General features: G+C 38.0%; 3 protein-coding genes and 4 non-coding genes across 8 annotated transcripts; all 7 read left to right on the top strand.

Moving 5' to 3' along the window:
- Nucleotides 1-49: 49 nt before the first annotated feature.
- On the top strand, nucleotides 50-4,501 carry LOC111800689 (30S ribosomal protein S1, chloroplastic-like). The gene is made up of 7 exons (XM_023684495.1): nucleotides 50-421; nucleotides 764-1,039; nucleotides 1,356-1,436; nucleotides 1,767-2,048; nucleotides 2,130-2,240; nucleotides 2,891-2,977; nucleotides 4,116-4,501. Exons 1-7 carry the CDS (start codon nucleotides 119-121, stop codon nucleotides 4,215-4,217), a joined length of 1,242 nt encoding a protein of 413 aa, XP_023540263.1. The 5' UTR covers nucleotides 50-118; the 3' UTR covers nucleotides 4,218-4,501.
- Nucleotides 4,502-5,643: 1,142 nt separating this feature from the next.
- On the top strand, nucleotides 5,644-8,091 carry LOC111800316 (dihydrolipoyl dehydrogenase 1, mitochondrial). Its single transcript, XM_023683952.1, has 2 exons — nucleotides 5,644-6,022; nucleotides 6,594-8,091. Exons 1-2 carry the CDS (start codon nucleotides 5,750-5,752, stop codon nucleotides 7,842-7,844), a joined length of 1,524 nt encoding a protein of 507 aa, XP_023539720.1. The 5' UTR covers nucleotides 5,644-5,749; the 3' UTR covers nucleotides 7,845-8,091.
- An 875-nt stretch (nucleotides 8,092-8,966) lies between these two features.
- Nucleotides 8,967-9,038, top strand: TRNAP-AGG. The gene has a single exon. It is a non-coding gene; the product is annotated as a tRNA-Pro (tRNA).
- A 97-nt stretch (nucleotides 9,039-9,135) lies between these two features.
- On the top strand, nucleotides 9,136-9,207 carry TRNAP-AGG. Its single transcript has one exon. It is a non-coding gene; the product is annotated as a tRNA-Pro (tRNA).
- Nucleotides 9,208-9,304: 97 nt separating this feature from the next.
- On the top strand, nucleotides 9,305-9,376 carry TRNAP-AGG. The gene has a single exon. It is a non-coding gene; the product is annotated as a tRNA-Pro (tRNA).
- Nucleotides 9,377-9,441: 65 nt separating this feature from the next.
- Nucleotides 9,442-14,397, top strand: LOC111800734 (hydroxyproline O-galactosyltransferase GALT3). 2 transcript variants are annotated; one of them, XM_023684553.1, is made up of 9 exons: nucleotides 9,442-9,668; nucleotides 10,034-10,414; nucleotides 10,520-11,325; nucleotides 11,726-11,961; nucleotides 12,072-12,347; nucleotides 12,811-12,939; nucleotides 13,066-13,242; nucleotides 13,913-14,020; nucleotides 14,112-14,397. In XM_023684553.1, exons 3-9 carry the CDS (start codon nucleotides 10,572-10,574, stop codon nucleotides 14,316-14,318), a joined length of 1,887 nt encoding a protein of 628 aa, XP_023540321.1. In that variant the 5' UTR covers nucleotides 9,442-9,668; nucleotides 10,034-10,414; nucleotides 10,520-10,571; the 3' UTR covers nucleotides 14,319-14,397. The 2 variants fall into 2 exon arrangements, with proteins under 2 accessions (XP_023540321.1, XP_023540320.1); XM_023684552.1 differs by lacking the exon at nucleotides 10,034-10,414.
- An 11-nt stretch (nucleotides 14,398-14,408) lies between these two features.
- Nucleotides 14,409-14,514, top strand: LOC111801227. The gene has a single exon (XR_002816102.1). It is a non-coding gene; the product is annotated as a U6 spliceosomal RNA (small nuclear RNA).
- Nucleotides 14,515-14,579: the final 65 nt, after the last annotated feature.

Raw genomic sequence — 14,579 nt, 5'->3', positions numbered from 1 at the left:
TTCACTATATATTTACTAATTTATATATATTATTCAAAAGTAATTTCCTCCACCTTATCCAACCCAAAACCTTATCAGTTCTGTTTACAGAGTCGGGGCCTCAGAAGGAAGAAGGAGAATGGCTTCCATGGCTCAGCAATTCAATGGGCTGCGATGCGCGCCTCTATCTTCATCGCGTCTCTCGAAGCCGTTTTCAACGAGGCATCTGCAGAACAGGGCCCGTTCACTTCCTGTTCAAGCTGCTGTCATTACGAGCCCCATTCCCAGTCCACAGGTGAAGGAGCGTTTCAAGCTCAAGGAGATCTTTGAGGAGGCATATGAACGCTGCCGTAATGCCCCTGTAGAAGGCATCTCCTTCACTGTCGAGGATTTCCATTCCGCTATTGAGAAATACGACTTCAATTCTGAAGTCGGAACTAAGGTTATTTGCGTGTTCTTTTTGTTTTCTCTCTTGTAATTTTGTGTGGAAGGGATGTTCTGGAGTTGATTTTTTTTTTCTCTTTAATTTGATGTTGTGCGATTGCTTGTAGGAATCTGGAACTGTTTTGATAGTGTTGGATTATAGTTCGTTATGTGATTTTGTGAGATTTCTTGTTAATTACACTGGAATTTGGATATTGTGAACTTGAATGGTTTGTTAATTCGATTTTGTTCTGGGAAATGGACGTGAAAATGCTTATGCGAATTGGATAGTATACTGATAGTGTCATCTTCGGGCATTTGAAGGAGATTGGGTCATAATTTATGTATTTTTCCTCTTCAGGTGAAAGGTACTGTGTTCTGTACGGATGGCAATGGAGCACTCGTTGACATTACTGCCAAGTCTTCTGCATACTTGCCATTGCAGGAGGCTTGCATTCACAGAATAAAACATGTTGAAGAAGCAGGAGTATATCCTGGTTTGAGACAGGAGTTTGTCATTATTGGTGAGAATGAAGCTGATGATAGCTTGGTTTTGAGCTTAAGATCCATCCAATATGACCTGGCTTGGGAGAGGTGCAGACAGCTTCAAGCAGAGGATGTTGTTGTCAAGGGTAAGGTGGGTATTTCCATCCAATTTGTGGTTCTTTTGTTCATCTTTTTGTTTGAAGTATCGGTTTAGGTTCGAGGTCTAGTCGTGTAATAAGAAACTATAAAGTACTATAACATTCCTGGTATCATTAATTTTAAATCACCACTAAACTCAAAAGTTTGAATTGATGGCTTACTATGAACATAGGACTTCAACTTAGTTTTGATACTATGTTAAATCGCCACTAAACCCGAAATTTTAGGCCGATAGATTGCAATAAATTTGATTTTTGTTTGATACTTAACAATTCATATGTAGCCATTCTTTTGTGTTCAATATTCAGGTGGTTGATGCAAACAAAGGTGGAGTTGTGGCAGTTGTGGAAGGCCTAAGAGGGTTCGTCCCTTTCTCACAAATATCAACGGTATTTTCTATTAGCTATTAATGACTTTCACATTTTGAATGATTTCCTCGCTTTATGTATATGTAATAGATTATAGTTTCTGTTGGAGTAAAGCATTTAGTTTCTCACAGTTGTTAATTGATGAATGGTTTTATGATTTACAAAGATCATGCTGATTTTCACTCCCTTCCCTTAACAAAGTATTGGATACCAACGATATACTCTTCTATTTTCTAATGTGAACTCCTTTCCCTTTTGGTGTCAAGGACTATAGTAGTTTCCTTGATTTTAGTTATATACTGGCAATTAACATCATACCTCTTTTTTCATTATGTTCGTGCAATTATTCAGAAATCAACTGCTGAAGAGCTTCTCATGAAAGAGATTCCTCTGAAATTTGTGGAGGTTGATGAAGAACAATCAAGGCTTGTCCTTAGTAACCGTAAGGCCGTGGCTGACAGCCAGGCACAGCTTGGAATTGGATCAGTGGTCATTGGGACGGTTCAAAGCCTTAAACCTTATGGTGCCTTCATCGACATTGGTGGAGTCAATGGTCTTCTTCATGTCAGTCAAATCAGTCATGACCGGATATCAGATATTGCAACAGTTCTTCAGCCTGGAGACACTCTCAAGGTAGTTTAATGGCCTTCAAGTGATTTATAAGGCTTCTCACCCTCATGTTCCCAAGTCTTACAATGAGTTATTCTGGCATAGGTCATGATATTGAGCCATGATCGTGAGAGAGGCCGAGTTAGTCTTTCTACCAAGAAATTAGAGCCCACTCCAGGGGACATGATTCGCAATCCAAAGCTTGTCTTTGAAAAGGTATTCTCTATGCTAGTTAGAGTTATCCTTTTCTTTCATTTTGTACCAATGCTGATTTTTTTTGTAATACGTGCACGAGAACGTGGTTGTGGTCTTTCTGCTACAGTGTTACCACAATGATAAATTTGCAAATTTTCATATGCCCAAGTTCTTGTGCTATGGTAGGGTAGAGGAAACTACTAACTAATGCTAATTTGCCTTCATCCCTGGTAGCATGTGCTTCTTTCTTGTTTTCCGCACTTTAAAACCATGATTATATCAGACTTCTCTTATAGATTTTTGGTGGTTATCCCTTGAATGTTGAAAACAAAACCTTGCATCATATGGAGTAATGCTTGTAAAGCTCTATTTTTGTATATTTGGATATAAAAGGTAGTAACTATTTTGAAAATAGAGAGATATTAGAGTTCCTGGATCCTTGTGTTTTGTATAGCCTCTTGTAAGAGCGCACTTGATAGGAGTATTTGTAATAGTTTTTGGAGGGGGCCTGTATGAAACCTCCTGTGGCCTCGGTTGGGGTAAAACCTTATCTTCATTTTTTTTTCCATTTCCGAGTTCATTTCCTATCAAATAGTAGACTAAAAAAGAAGGTAAAAAGATGAAAAATAGCTAGAGGTATATTGTAACTATAATTTTGTTTCTATTTACAGGCTGAGGAGATGGCACAAACTTTCAGGCAAAGAATAGCCTATGCAGAGGCAATGGCACGTGCAGACATGCTTAAGTTTCAGCCTGAGGTACTTCACAGCGATCTATCCTTGAGATTTCTAAACCGTACCAAGTTAATGATAAATGCAACTAAATTTTACATGCTGTAGTTCTAAACCATATTGTGGGAAGTTCATCAGTTCCTTTGCCAAAAAAAAGAAAAAAAAAAAGAAAAGAAAAGAAACGTACAGCCTTTCTACTTCATTGGGTACTTGAAATCTCGGATGAAAGTCCAGTTTTGCACTTGTGGACCGCTAGCAGATATTGTCCTCTTTGGACTTTTCCTTTCGAGTTTCCCCTCAAGGGTTTTAAGACGCGTCTGTTAGGAAGAAATTTTCATACCTTTATAAAGAATGTTTTGTTCTTCTCCTCAATCGATGGGGGATCTCACATTGCAAGCTCCCTTTATTAACCAACCACTTGATAAACAATCTACAACAATACTCATTCCTTTTATGTGTCGAATAGAAAGACAATGATGTAGAACTATAGAATAGAAAGGAATGTCATCATTGATTAGGAAATGACAATGGGCTGTACTCTTTTGGATATTCTTATATTTTTTGGTTGATATCATGAGGATTTCTATAAGATATTGTTGGATATTCCTATAATTCAAAAGTGTATTAAGCATAACTGTTGGACTAGTTAAAAGTATCCTCTATAAGATATTAGAAGTGTTCATAACTATACTTTTTCATTTCCAATGAAGTGCTATTAAGTTCTTTTTCGAAGGTTCTTAGGGAAATAGTCCTTCATATTGTGGATTGTTGGGAGAGAAGTCCCACGTCGGCTAATGAAGGAGTTGATCATGGGTTTATAAATAAGAAATATATCTCCATTGGTACGAGGCCTTTAGAGGAAACCAAAAGTAAAGCCATGAGAGCTTATTCTCAAAGTGGACAATATCATATCATTGTAGAGGTCTGTGATTCGTAACACTTCACAAGAAATTAGTGCTCTCTGATGTCATTCAAAATTAAGTACTCACTCATGCTATCAGAAGCCAGCATTGAATTGGTTATTCATTGGTTATTCATTGGTTATTCAGATATCGAATCTTGTTCTCAATCTTCTGTGATCCTTCATTTCTCTTTGCAGCGGACTTTATATCTTTATATCGTTCAATTTGAACCTAAATGGTGACTTGTTTTCTTAACCATACAGAGTGGATTGACTTTGACTACTGATGGAATATTGGGACCAATGACCCCAGAGTTGCCCGTAGAGGGTTTAGATTTGAACGATGTTCCTCCAGCTGAAGAGTGAAGATTCAAAGCTTTCCCACTGCTGTGTTCTGTACACTGTTTCAAATTGTACACAGAGGTCAGCCCTTGTAATTTGGTACGCAACTTAGCTCTTCATGTCGTAGCTTACTGTTGAATGCTTAATGAAAGCCTTGCCTCTTCATTTTCATTCTCTACTTTTTTGTTTCATTGGTTTCGGCATGGAAAATGAAAATTTGTTTGATCAACGCTCTTATATTCCATTCTAGTTGATGTTGGAAAGAATTCCTCTGAGCTTTATGTATTAATGAATGTATTTTTACTCAACCCGAACACTTTCTTTTTCGATTTTTGTTGAGAGTTAACTAAAAAAGCTTCGAGAGATCTTCGGTAGTATCTTTTTTCCCCTCAAAAAGCTTTTATTGAAGTGATTTTAACTTAAAAGACTCGTGTGTTTGGTTATATCTTCTTAAACGTAATTTTAATCTCCATTATGGGAAGAAAGGAGTGACCTTGACAACCCGGGAAAAAATCTCTTACTATTTGCTTACGCAGTCTTAACGCAGGCAACCTTGATATCACGAGTGTGTTGTATGCTAAACTGGTCGAGAAAGTACTTTGAGGAGAGTTATTGCTAGCATTAGTTATTTAGCTAAAAATGGGTCGAAAAATCTCCATATCTCGAACTCTTAAATTTGAAGGTACAACAAATTTTACTCATGTCACGGCGTTCACCTATTCAGGAAGGAATTAATATCTTACGAGTAATGTTAACACCCAAATACACTTGAGATTAAGCCGTTCAAGCTGACAAAATTTAAGAATGTTCCATTAAGACGACGAATCACAAGACAAACGAGCTTTGACCATCCATTGCATTGGAGATTTGTTTTTGGATTGGGCCATTCACCACCAAACATCCTTTATGTGTGATGGTAGACCATGTGAGGCCACCATCTTACCTCCTTGTGAACTTCACACTATAAGATAATGTTGTTCTTTTCCTCCTCAAATATGGGCTTACCATCCCTTTGTCTTTTGATATTTTACGATATTTATCCATTTTTTTAATAGAATTAAATTATTAAATACACCTTACATACTATACTTTAATTTTTTTAAAAATTTTAAAAATAAGTTTTAAAACATATTCTTATACAAAAACCGCTAATATTTTGTTTCAAAAATACAATTTAAAATGTTTCGCGGTAGTTTTCAAAAATTTAAAAACAAACCTCATAATTTTTTTTTTTTTAAATTTCACAATTTTTTTTTTTTAAATTTATTTAAATTTTTTTAATATATATTTATTGGTAGTACTGTTTAAAAAATACTCCTACACTCTCAAAAAAATAATATAAAAAAATACGTATGTATATTAATTTTTTATTTTTTTAAAATAAAGATTAAATGCGTTAAAAGAGTATTTTTATTAATTTAATATTTACAGACCAAATTATTATTCTATTTAGGGGTTCGGTCAGAGGCATGAAGAAAGGAAGATTAGAAACGCCCATTTCGATCCTCCACTGTATAGAGCCTCTGTAGGGGTTTCGATCGAGTTTCCAATCAACCATGGCTATGGCGAGCTTTGCTAGACGAAAGGCCTTCTTCTTCTCCAGGAATGCGTCCCATTCTTCTTCCTCCATGGATGTTCTTAAGTTGACCTTCTCTCGGGGTTTCGCTTCATCGGGATCTGATGAAAATGATGTCGTCGTCATCGGCGGCGGCCCTGGAGGCTATGTTGCCGCCATCAAGGCTGCTCAGCTTGGACTCAAGACCACCTGCATCGAGAAGCGTGGGACTCTCGGCGGTACTTGTCTTAATGTTGGTTGTATCCCCTCCAAGGTGATTTCCTTGCTGCTGAATTTTCTTTGTTTGGTTCTTGATTCTTTTAGGCGATTTCTTTTTCTATTTCATTATTTTGTTTTGTGTTGGTTATTGAATTTTCTGATTCGGTAGTTCTTGTTGAAATTTTGTTGTTTGATTTCGTATTAGTTTGGTTTTTTTATTGTCTATTCAGGTAGATTGCATTAAAATATGATTGTTAGTTTGCCGAGTATTTCAGTTTTTTCTTATCTATTGTTGGAATTCAGATTTTGAACTTCTTCAGTGCAGTATAATCGACTATTTTCCCTCTAGGAAATGTGTTGCAACTTTTTCCTAACCTTTAACGAAGAAATGATTGAATTTCTATCGGATTTTATGATATTGACTGATGGAACAATGGAGTTTTGAATCTAAAATGATGGGTGTTGTTTTAAGCATGGCATATCTGTTCTAATAACGTTGATGATTTATTAAGGGCAACTCGTTATTGCTCACCACTGACAGCTCCCATTACTTCAACATTTAGATCATATCAGAGATAAGTCCAAGTCTCTAACTTATGGATTGTGGTTTGTTTTAATATTTTCAGGCTCTTCTTCATTCTTCCCACATGTATCATGAAGCTAAGCATGCATTTGCAAAACATGGCGTGAAGTTTTCTTCTCTTGAGGTTGATTTGCCTGCCATGATGTCCCAGAAAGATAAAGCAGTAGCTAATCTTACCCGAGGTATTGAAGGTTTGTTTAAGAAGAATAAAGTGAACTATGTCAAAGGCTATGGAAAGCTAATCTCCCCTTCTGAAGTTTCTGTCGACACCGTCGATGGGGGAAACACGGTTGTAAAAGGAAAGAGTATAATAATTGCCACTGGTTCTGATGTCAAGTCCTTACCTGGGATCACCATTGATGAGAAGAGAATTGTTTCATCTACAGGAGCTTTAGCTTTGTCTGAAATTCCCAAAAAGCTTGTGGTCATTGGCGCTGGCTACATTGGCCTTGAGATGGGTTCGGTATGGGGACGAATTGGCTCAGAGGTAACTGTTGTTGAGTTTGCTGCTGATATTGTTCCCTCGATGGATGCAGAAGTTCGCAAGCAATTTCAGCGCTCCCTAGAGAAGCAAGGAATGAAATTCAAGCTCAAAACTAAGGTGGTCGGAGTTGACACATCTGGAGATGGAGTAAAGCTGACCCTTGAGCCAGCAGCCGGTGGAGACAAGACCATTCTTGAGGCTGATGTTGTTCTTGTGTCTGCTGGTAGAACTCCATTCACTTCTGGACTTGGACTAGAGAAGTTAGGAGTGGAGACAGATAAGATCGGTCGGATTTTAGTAAATGATAGATTTGCTACAAATGTTCCTGGAATCTACGCTATTGGCGATGTAATTCCTGGGCCAATGTTAGCTCACAAGGCCGAAGAAGACGGTGTTGCTTGTGTGGAGTTTTTAGCTGGTAAGACAGGTCATGTGGACTATGACAAGGTTCCTGGGGTTGTATACACCCATCCTGAGGTCGCTTCTGTTGGAAAGACAGAGGAGCAGGTGAAAGCACTCGGGGTTTCTTATCGTGTCGGGAAGTTTCCATTCATGGCAAATAGTCGAGCCAAGGCAATCGATGATGCCGAAGGTTTAGTCAAAATATTGGCTGAAAAGGAAACAGACAAGATATTAGGAGTGCACATAATGGCTCCCAATGCTGGAGAGCTGATTCATGAGGCAGCTATAGCTTTACAATATGATGCTTCAAGTGAGGACATAGCCCGTGTTTGCCATGCACATCCCACAATGAGTGAGGCACTGAAGGAAGCTGCGATGGCAACCTACGACAAGCCGATTCATATATAAGCGGTTAAACCGGGTGTTCTTCCATTTTTTTTCTTAATTTATGTCATTTTTATCAAAAGGAGATTTGGAATGACTATCATGAGTCATTCATTTTCCTTGTCACTCCCTTCATTGAAGGGTTCGAAGTGTTTCAAATACAGATTTGGTGTCTTTTAGCTTCCATTTTGCTCTGGTTACAATAATGTTCTGCTTTGATACCCGAGTTTCGAATAACATGAGATCGGAATATGTTGAACAATTGAATCCTTAAGATCCAGTTGAGTTTACTTCTATGAATGCAGGGTAATAAGTGTGGCAGCCAAACACAAATTAGAAACGAAGATCGATGATGTGAAAGCTTATACAAGGGTTTACTGACATTCTGTGATGTGGGTGGTTCTTGATTTGGGGTAATAATGGTTTAGATCTTTCTTATAATTGTGAAGTTGATGAATTCATATGGATTATTACTGTCTCAAGTTCTTTTTGGAATGAAGTTTGTCTCTTGAGGAATGCTTCATAACTTGAGATTTAGATTTTTGTTTCCTTCTTTCTGATGTGGAAGGGATGTCGGAAGTTTATACTTGATCAAGTTCATATTCAAATATTGAATATTTTGGTCCGTTATGTATTGCTGTTAATCTCACGGTTTTAGAACGCGTTTACTAGAGAGAGGTTTCCACACCCTTATAAGGAATGCTTTGTTCTCCTCCTCAATTGATGTGAGATCTCGTAATCCATTCCTTCTGGTCCAACGTCCTCACTAGCACATTGTCTGGTATCGGACTCTGATACCAATTACCATGTCTTGTTTTTGTATCCATTTCACTGCTCCATAAATGGAGACTTGTCGTCCTACTGCTTGACTAATTTAATGACGGTATCATGAGATTCCTTATGTACGTTGCTCACATATCTCATGACATCACGATGATCATTATAGTGAATTTTGCTATATTAAAATGTTGGAGCATGCTTCTATTTAGCGTTTTATGTCTACGTCATTGAATGACATTCATTTATGTTAATTTAATTTTAGTTGAGGAAGTGGAAGCGTGGGAATCAAATCTTCAACAAATATCTTATTCATTTTGCAATACCAGAAAAGACTAGAAATAGCTTGTTAAAGTTTTCTAACAACAAGGGCATTTGGTCTAGTGGTATGATTCTCGCTTAGGGTGCGAGAGGTCCCGAGTTCAATTCTCGGAATGCCCCATTATTTTTTATTTTGGAATTATTTTTTCTATCTAATACTCATAAAATGCTTCCTATCTCTGATTATTATGATAATTTCCGATCGTTAAAACAACAAGGGCATTTGGTCTAGTGGTATGATTCTCGCTTAGGGTGCGAGAGGTCCCGAGTTCAATTCTCGGAATGCCCCATTATTTTTTATTTTGGAATTATTTTTTCTATCTAATACTCATAAAATGCTTCCTATCTCTGATTATTATGATAATTTCCGATCGTTAAAACAACAAGGGCATTTGGTCTAGTGGTATGATTCTCGCTTAGGGTGCGAGAGGTCCCGAGTTCAATTCTCGGAATGCCCCATGATTATTTTTATTTTTCGAATTATTTTTTTTTCTATCTAATACTCTATAATGGTCCCATAAAACGCAGCACCGCCCGTCGTTTTGTCAGCGAATGGTCTCTCATGGTAGCCTCTGCCTCATTACCGACCAACAACTACCGGCAAATATCAACTTCCGATCACCGGACTCGTTCTTCTACTCCTCTGTTCTTCCGTTTTCGAACTCAAAAGAAAGATCCATTTGAACGGCTGGTTCACATTGCTTTACTTCTCCTACCTTCTGACTCTTCTCTCTGGAAGCTCGAAACAAGGTATTGATTTTTGCAGCAGATCTCTACGTCTCTGCTTCGCTCTGTTAATCGATTGCTGTTGCCTGATGGTGTTTCTTGAAGTGGAATCTATAACTTCAATAGCTTTGATTTCTACTTCGCTTGAGATATGACGTTCAGATACTCGGTTTCTGTTTAGTTTTAGTTCAGCTCATTTCCTGTATGTAGTTGAATTTGTAGTTTAGATCCTTCGCTCTGTTAATCGATTTCTAGCGCCTGATAGTGTTGCTTGAAGTAGAATCCATAGCTTCAATAGCTTTGATTTGTACTTTTCTTCAAATATGTTGTTTAGATACTCGGTTTCTGTTTAGCTTTAGCTCATTTCCTATATGTACTTGAATTTTTAGTTAAGATCCTTCCTTAGTGATTCTTCAATTGTACAAGCTGTAAGTTCTAAGTGCTTCTCGCGAAATTGGCTTTTCACAAGCCCCCTGGCTTAAATTATACCAATGTGCATGTGAGTTAAGAGCTACCATTACTCAGTTCGAGCACTTTTGGTCGATTGCTTGGTAGCTACAATTGAAAAGGAGTTCTTGTATCGTAGTTTTTCTTTCAGCTTCGAGCATAAATCTGGTCCAAGATTTAGGTCTGTGTCTATAACTTGAGGAATTGGGACAAAGAAGCTCTGGACAGCATATGAGTTTTGTTTCCGTGCTGTAACCTTCCGTGAGGCCCGTGTCGGTCAAATGCATGTTATTTTCGCTTGTGGAGTCCATTTTCTTACAGAGGTAGTCTAGATTTTGATGATCCATTTTGATTTGTGTCAATTATGATTATGTATCATTTGAAGCTTAATTCAAGTGTTGAGCTTAGCATCCTCTTGTAATTCACAGGGAGTTTCTTAAAATGAAGTGGTAGCAATCATAACTGTAAAAGAGAAGAAAAATGAAGAGGTGGTATGGAGGAACATTGATACTGGCACTTGCCACAATCTTGGCTTTGCGTTATGGCCTTATGAATATCCAGCCTAAAAAGCAATCGGCATATGATTTTTTCAGAAATCATCCGACCGAAGATTCTCATAGTAAAAACAGTGACTCTTTGGAAGCTGAAGTAGTAAAAACATCAGAGCGGCCTCATCTTATTCATATTGAAGGACTTCGTTATCTAATTGCTCCGGATAATATTACTAAGCGAGCGTCAGAGGCCTTACTTCTGTGGTCTCATATGCACCCCCTGCTGATGAGGTCTGATGCTTTACCTGAAACAGTACAAGGGGTTAAAGAGGCTTCCATAGCATGGAATGATTTATTGTCAGCTATTAAGGCAGAAAAGACCATTAAAGTTGGCAATACCAACAACTCAAAGGCTGAAATATGCCCTTCCTCTGTTACCTCACCTGACAAAATTGCACCAACTGGGGGAATCGTTCTTGAGATCCCTTGTGGTTTAGTTGAGGATTCTTCTATAACCCTGGTTGGCATACCTAATGGACAGCAAGGGGGCTTTCAGATTGAACTGTTAGGCTCTCAGGCTTCCGAAGAGCCAAATCGCCCTATTATCTTGCATTACAATGTCAGTTTGCCTGGTGATAATATGTCTGAGGAATCATTTATAGTTCAAAATACATGGACTGATGAACTTAAGTGGGGCAAAGAAGAGAGATGTCCTACTCATCTGTCAGCAAGCTCTCATCAAGGTATATTTATACGACATGTTTGTCAGTTGCCCATTTGCCATGCAATTTCCAGCCAGGATTAACACATCTTATGTGTAGGTGAAGAAGCCAAGTTAATGTAATATTCTGTACGATCTCAATATGCCTGAGTCTATATCGCCTATCAGTTCTTGTCTTTCTGCATATGATACATTAGATAATGGTGAATACATACTGTGTTATTCTAGGATGCACGCATTGAGCAAGTTTAAAAAATGCTTTTGAGTTTTGCCTGATGCATGTATATGGAGTTGGTATAATACTTCATGGCTTGTTGATAGATTGATCTTAAATCCTGTCTGTTGTATCTTTTGTTGCTTACAGATGAAATTCAGTAATATATCCTCTGGTTGCTAATATATTTTGGAAATAAATGTGGCAGTTGATGGACTTGTTCTTTGTAATGAGCGTGTTCTCCGAAGCACCGGAGCAGAAAATATCAGCATGCATCATAATAATGATGATACCCTAACTAATGTTTCCAGAGGGCAATCTCATGAAAGTACCAACTTTCCATTCATAGAGGGGAATTTGTTCACTGCAACATTGTGGATTGGTTTGGAAGGATTCCATATGAATGTCAATGGACGACATGAAACCTCATTTGAATATAGGGAGGTAAGGTATGAATTAGGCAATCATTTTGTTAATATGATGAACTAATGAAACCAATAAGTATGTTTCAATTTTGAGCTGAACTAATGGAATGCTACGTGAAAATTCTGCAGAAACTTGAACCGTGGACAGTCAATCAAGTCAAGGTAACAGGTGGTCTGGATCTTCTCTCTTCCTTTGCTAAAGGCTTACCAGTCTTTGAAGATCATGATTTTATTAACTCTTCCCACCTTGGAGCTCCTCCTATTCCGAAGAAAAGACTTCTGATGCTGGTCGGGGTTTTTTCTACTGGAAATAATTTTAAGCGTCGTATGGCATTGAGAAGGACTTGGATGCAATACAAGATCGTACGTAGTGGTGATGTAGCGGTCCGATTTTTCATAGGCTTTGTAAGTGATGCAATCTGCAATTCTCATAGTGGTTTATTTTGACCCTTTAATCTCTGAATCTCCCATGAACTTGTGGCTTTTATTCTTCTCATTTTCTAGCCTATAATCCGAAGTCTTCGACTTTTCTTTTTATTTTATTTAATGACTGAGATGTGTTCTCCTTGGAAATTGTCTTCAATGCCGATTTCTCCCATGGATAAGCCGCTCGGCATTGGAGACTGTTCTTACTGGCTCTGTTGTACAGTTTTTTGACATGTTTCAACTTTGAAGTCACAAACAGTTCTCACAAAGAAAACCAATAGTAAAGCTAAAAGGATCTGAACAAATAAATGTTGCTAGTCTAGATTTATAAGTGATTGTTATAATTATTTTTTTGTATGCTCTTGATCTGACATTGATGCACACAATTTTTACAATTTTCTGTGTTTATTATCGCTTGATATTGGATAATTTACTGCTGCAGGACAAGAATGCACAAGTAAATTGGGAGCTCTGGAGAGAAGTGGAAGCTTATGGTGATATTCAGTTGATGCCTTTTGTTGATTATTACAGTCTGATCACTTTGAAAACAATTGCAATTTGCATTTATGGGGTAAGTGTATACTTAAAACAACCGAGGCTTTCACTTGTTTTGTTATTTGAAACTATTCGCATGGGCCTTTTGCCTTCCCTGCATAAGTTATCTGAAATCTATCAATTTTCATTTTAACAACTTCAGACCAAGATCCTTCCTGCAAAATATATCATGAAGACAGATGATGATGCGTTTGTTAGAATTGATGAAGTTCTTTCTGGACTAAAGAGCAGGCCAGCTTCTGGCCTTCTGTATGGTCTTATTTCCTTTGATTCATCACCCGATAGAGATAAAGACAGCAAGTGGCATATTAGTATGGAGGTATCTGACTCAAAACTTGATCTTATGTGTTGGTCTCGTTTGTTTTATTATGATAGCAACTCTTGCTTTGTGTGGAGCATTGTTTTTGTAATTTATTAAACTAAATTCAAAAAGTCAGACCAACTAATCTGTTCAAGTTTTGGATAGAAAATGAAATTGGCTGGGGGTTGAAAATAGGACCTGCTGCTATTACGAAACCTAAATGTGTAAACAAATACGTTAAGTTGAGTGTTGTTTTGTATGGAATAGTGATTTCACTTCATGTGAGACCCCACGTTAGTTGGAGAGGGAAACGAAACATTCGTTATAAGGGTGTGGAACCTCTCTCTAACGGACGCATTTTAAAAACCTTGAGGGGAAGCTCGAAAGAGAAAGCACAAAGAGAACACTATTTGCTAGCGGTAGGCTTGGGCTGTTATAGCTGGTATTAGAGCTAGACACCGGGCGGTGTGCCAGCGAGGACGTTGGCCCCCAAGGGGGGTGGAATGTGAGATCCCACATCGGTTGGAGAGTGAAACAAAACATTTTTTGTAAGGGTGTGAAAACCTCTCCCTAACCAATGTTTTAAAAACCTTGAGGGGTTCGGACAATATCTGATAACAGGTGGACTTGGGACCGTTACACTCGTCAAAATATCTATAATCTTTTATACATGTTCTTTTACATATAGGAATGGCCAAATGCGACATACCCTCCATGGGCGCATGGTCCAGGCTACGTCATATCACGAGACATCGCTAAATTCATTGTCCGAGGCCACCAGAGTAGAGCCCTCAAGGTACAAATACAAGCAACCACCTTGCTTCTTCCTATGCATTGCAAATTCAAAATGGCTCTTCTTATGCTGAACTATTTTTGTCTATGTTCAGCTTTTTAAGCTGGAAGATGTTGCAATGGGCATATGGATTGAGCAATTCAGCAAGGGTGGCAAGGAGGTACAGTACATAAATGAAGAAAGGTTTTACAACTCCGGCTGTGAAGCCAATTACATTCTTGCTCATTACCAAAGCCCAAGATTGGTACTATGCCTTTGGGAAAGGCTTCAAAAACAATTTGAATCCACTTGCTGTGATTAGTATTTATTGGATAATCATGAGTTTGTTTTATGGAGTACTTTTAATTTACGAGTTTATGGCAGAGAATACTTTTTTTCTAGTTCAACAATTGTGGGAACGAGGGACATCCAATAAAAAATTGGAACGATATAGAGAAGATTAGCGTGATCCCTACGCAAGGATGACATACACAAATTGAAAAATGGTATTAGAGTCAGACATCAGGTGGTGTGCCCGCGATGATGTTAGTCCTTCAAGAAGGGTGGATTGTGAGATCCCACG

The sequence above is a fragment of the Cucurbita pepo genome, chromosome LG08, assembly GCF_002806865.2.
Source record: "Cucurbita pepo subsp. pepo cultivar mu-cu-16 chromosome LG08, ASM280686v2, whole genome shotgun sequence".
NCBI lineage: Eukaryota > Viridiplantae > Streptophyta > Magnoliopsida > Cucurbitales > Cucurbitaceae > Cucurbita > Cucurbita pepo.
The sequence above is the reverse complement of the archived record's forward strand: the minus strand, read 5'-3'. Positions and strand labels throughout refer to the sequence as shown.